This window comes from Ciona robusta, chromosome 5 (assembly GCF_009617815.1).
Source record: "Ciona robusta chromosome 5, ASM961781v2".
Lineage (NCBI taxonomy): Eukaryota > Metazoa > Chordata > Ascidiacea > Phlebobranchia > Cionidae > Ciona > Ciona robusta.
The window spans coordinates 525,623-529,384 of record NC_143239.1 but is presented as its reverse complement, the minus strand read 5'-3'; the positions used below and the strand labels follow the sequence as shown (position 1 = coordinate 529,384).

General features: G+C 36.0%; 1 protein-coding gene across 2 annotated transcripts; it reads right to left on the bottom strand.

The window, feature by feature from the left end:
- LOC149735277 (uncharacterized) lies at positions 1 to 3,618 on the bottom strand. Of its 2 annotated transcripts, none has more exons than XM_089878221.1 (4): positions 2,103 to 3,618; positions 1,651 to 1,821; positions 1,486 to 1,584; positions 1 to 1,276 (listed from the first exon to the last, which is right to left on the bottom strand). In XM_089878221.1, the coding sequence occupies exons 1-4, from the start codon at positions 2,244 to 2,246 to the stop codon at positions 806 to 808; spliced, it is 885 nt and encodes a 294-aa protein (XP_089734347.1). In that variant the 5' UTR covers positions 2,247 to 3,618; the 3' UTR covers positions 1 to 805. The 2 variants fall into 2 exon arrangements, with proteins under 2 accessions (XP_089734347.1, XP_089734348.1); XM_089878222.1 differs by having other exon boundaries at positions 1,486 to 1,539.
- Between the last annotated feature and the right edge of the window lie 144 nt (positions 3,619 to 3,762).

Below are 3,762 nucleotides of genomic sequence, written 5' to 3'. Positions count from 1 at the left end.
GTCATAAAGTGTAATGAGTTTCGCACAGAGCTTACACTTTGACAAATATTAGTCTAATTTACGCAGAAAACCTCTGGAGCGGACACGATGAAGTATAAATACTCATACGTAGCATGTAACACAATCTATAGATTAGTATCAACGGAGGAATATAAAACACTCACAAGCGACATTTGCACGCAATAAATTATTAACGAATGTTAATAATTTCATTTCGATTCGACATTTAACACATAAATTTCAAAACAACATGTGTTTTTAATGTTACCACTCGAAGCCAAACATATACAGTAGGGTGGGGGAAGAGGGGACACTTTCTAACTCTATTTTCTCGTCACATTTAGTAGTAAACAAGAATATGTAAAGAATTATAAAACCGTATCCTCACGATTTCCAGACCGTTGTTAATTGTTCGAAACACGATCTGGCTATTTGGATATTATGTGCTAAAGATGTCCCATCTTCCCTCACCCTACTATATAAATAATGAAAATTAATCATTTTTTTGCAGTTGTTGTTTTAAATAGGAAATAACTATACTAAATTCCGTTCCTGTTTAACGTGTACTGTTCAACACACATAATCAGCTATCTATCGTAAGGTTAATTTTAAAATGTTACGGAAATAAACGGTATATTAAAATCGCTTACGTTGCGCATTAACACAATGCGTAAACAAAATTCTTTATCGCTCTCTCTCTATATATAGCTGATAATTTAATAGATACACGTGGAAGAATATCATACTTAGAGGAAATAACAAGCAGTGAGTTGGTATAACTTTCTTTTATGAGTTTATGATATCATCATGCCCTTCCGATGACGTCATGGAATTTTTTTCTCATACCATCGGACTGAACTTTGTGTTTGTTTTCCACGACTTTTAACCGATGGAGAGCGCTCTTGTTAACTTCCGCCGTGTAGCTTAGACACGTAATTTCTCTTCTTTTGATTATAGGAGGTTTGTGGAAAATGTCGCTCGATGTTCTGCGCACAAGCCTACTGCGCACTATACCGGTGCGTACTGAGCCAGCAGTGCGCACCGGTATACTGGTCATTGTTTGTACCGCTTTATGACGTAACTGCTCCCTTGATTTCGCGGATGAATATACAAGATAATTCTGGAACGAATAAAGTTCGTTTTCAACTTTTGATCTTCGCTCAACTTCCTCTTCGATCACGTGACGCGTAGCTTCTTTTTCGGCGCGCAAACGAAATATTAGCTCATCTTTCTTTTTACACTCAGACACAGAGTGAAGTTTGATGTCGCTTGCTACCTGTTGGGGACATTTTTGTGAAACAAATTAAAACAGTGTAGACTGCAGACAATAATCTTCCTTTTACAAGTTTAATATAAACCTTAACAGCGAAACAATTGGATAATTTCGCGATGGTGACCTGGTATAACGAAATACTAAACAAAGTTGTAATCACAGCTTTGGTTGCTAACTATGTTTGCTTCCTTTAATATATAGAATGTTAGCACCTGTATAAAGTTAGCCATTTCTTCTAATTTTTTCTTTAATGTCGAGTTTTCGTTCTGTAATTGATCAATAGTCTTCAGTAATTTCTTCGTATCTTTTACCTTTACATATTATTAATAAGTGCGTGTAGCGGATTTTTAAATATTAAACAATTAATAAATACTTACCTTAACATCTCGTTTACGATCGCCCTTCCCGCCTGTACCACTGATAATGGATGATTTATAAAACCTCTGGTTTTCTGTCGTCAACTTGCGAGTCTGGATCCGAAGTTCATTTAATTGTTTCGCACTAATTGCTTCTTGAAGTTTCAATCGATCACGAAGTGCTTCTTCTTTCTAAAGAAACGAAACATTTTGACCATTGGCATAATTTTTAACGTTGCAGATAATTTGGTTTCCATTTCGCATTTGGTTGATGTTTTGATGTCATAGCAAACAATTAGCTTTTATATATAAGAGAGTTAAGGGTTTGGATGACTACCGGTTTTACTACGCATTAATCAACAAACCGTGAAAAATATATGTGTTTATTGAAGCAATTAAACTATCGCCTCTTATTTTAACACGTATATATGAACATTACGTCACCAATTTTGAATTCTGATTATACAACTCACCCTTAAAGCTTCATCACGTTGATTAATTAAGTCTTGAGTATTTACATAATCCAACGCACCAACGTCTATATTGGATGGTTGATTAGACGTTTCAACATGATGTGCAGGTTTATCTTTATAACCGCTGTGGTAGTTGGAGTTCATTGCTGTACGTTTTGAAAGCAACGTCTATCACCAATAAAATATGTCAGATCTTTAACATAACGCACACTATCTTTGTCACGACTCATCAGGGGAATTTAAATAAAGACTTTTTCTTCGTGCCGCCACCTTGTTCCATATGGTGACCATGGTTACACAAAAATAGTTGTGTCGTTTTGTCATAATCCTCTGTTTTCCACTATCTGCTTCCGTGTGACGTAGAAATCCATTCTTTACTTCGCTCACCGAACCACTAAACACAACCGCCTGTAATAACAATTCCCTCAGCTGAGATGCGATCACTCTGCTGCTTTCACTTGATTTTAAACAGCGTACTTCTGGACAACACGCTATACAATTTAGTTCGTGCTTGCTTTTAACAAACCCCTTCTTAGACTAACTTGTTTGCTGATATGTCGGACCTAGACTTTTAAGCGGAACAACTAACAACCCAACATATTTTTCTAGTAGTCTAGTTTAAACATGACCACCGAAACAACCAAGTTTTTAGTGTAATATTCAACCCACGTGGTTACAGTCGTTAAACAACTAATCACACAAATAAAACGATATTTACTCAAAGTCAACAACCCTGTTATGACGTCACTACTCCGCGTCATGTACACCACGTGACCCATCATCTATACGCTTACTTATAACTTACCGATGTTGTGATATATTCGTTCCGATTGATATATTTGTACCGAGCGCTATTGCGCATGCGCCGAGACGCTACTGCGCATGCGCAACGGCTCGGAACAAATACAATAACCACCCGGTCCAAATTTATTACGACCCTCCATTGAAAACGTTCCAGACACGACGCTTACACGTTAAAACTTTAGTTTTTGATTTAAAATCAGCAGAACTGAGTTGGTATGTTATTTGTATCCTAGAAAAAGTTTATGCTAGTTCAAAAGGCACATTTTAAATAATAATTCACGGTGTTGGTGAACCATAAGGTTATTCTAGAATACAAAAAATGATAGCCGCAACTTTTAATACCTTCTACGCGTGCCACCTTCTATCAATTGCGAATATTAATATTCGTCATAAAAAAACTATTTATTGATTTTTTACCGATTCAGCTTTAAATAAGTTATAACGCTACGTAACCATTAAAAATGAATCATTGCGACCTCAAGTGTACAGATGCTGATAGAATATGTTTTCTAATCTTTTCCCCGGAACTATTTTTAGTCGGTACGTATTTATTACAGCTCGTATTGTATTTGTTCCGAGCTAATACGCATGTGCAGTAGCGTCTTTGGGCATGTGCAATAGCGCCCGGTACAAATATATCAATCGGAACGAATATATCACGACATCTTAAAAATTCATCGTGCTTATTAATAAACGAACCCGTGTGTCATGTTTAGTTGAATAAAAAACGTTTTAATTAAGTTCATGTGAGGATAAGTAAGTGATGTGATAAACCATGTCTTTTTGACAGGTTTGCCAAATGCGCCTCACAGTTTTCTAAACGATATTATTATCTTTTTAATTTTTGAAGCAGAAG

What these genes read in the sequence shown, in the direction of transcription:
- LOC149735277 (XM_089878221.1), bottom strand. Translation starts at nt 2,246, where the DNA reads ATGAACTCCAACTACCACAGCGGTTATAAAGATAAACCTGCACATCAT. An exon ending in AACGTGATGAAGCTTTAAGG is followed by an intron (nt 1,822 to 2,102) that starts GTGAGTTGTATA and finishes TCGTTTCTTTAG; the next exon opens with AAAGAAGAAGCACTTCGTGA. An exon ending in ATCGTAAACGAGATGTTAAG is followed by an intron (nt 1,585 to 1,650) that starts GTAAGTATTTAT and finishes TAATATGTAAAG; the next exon opens with GTAAAAGATACGAAGAAATT.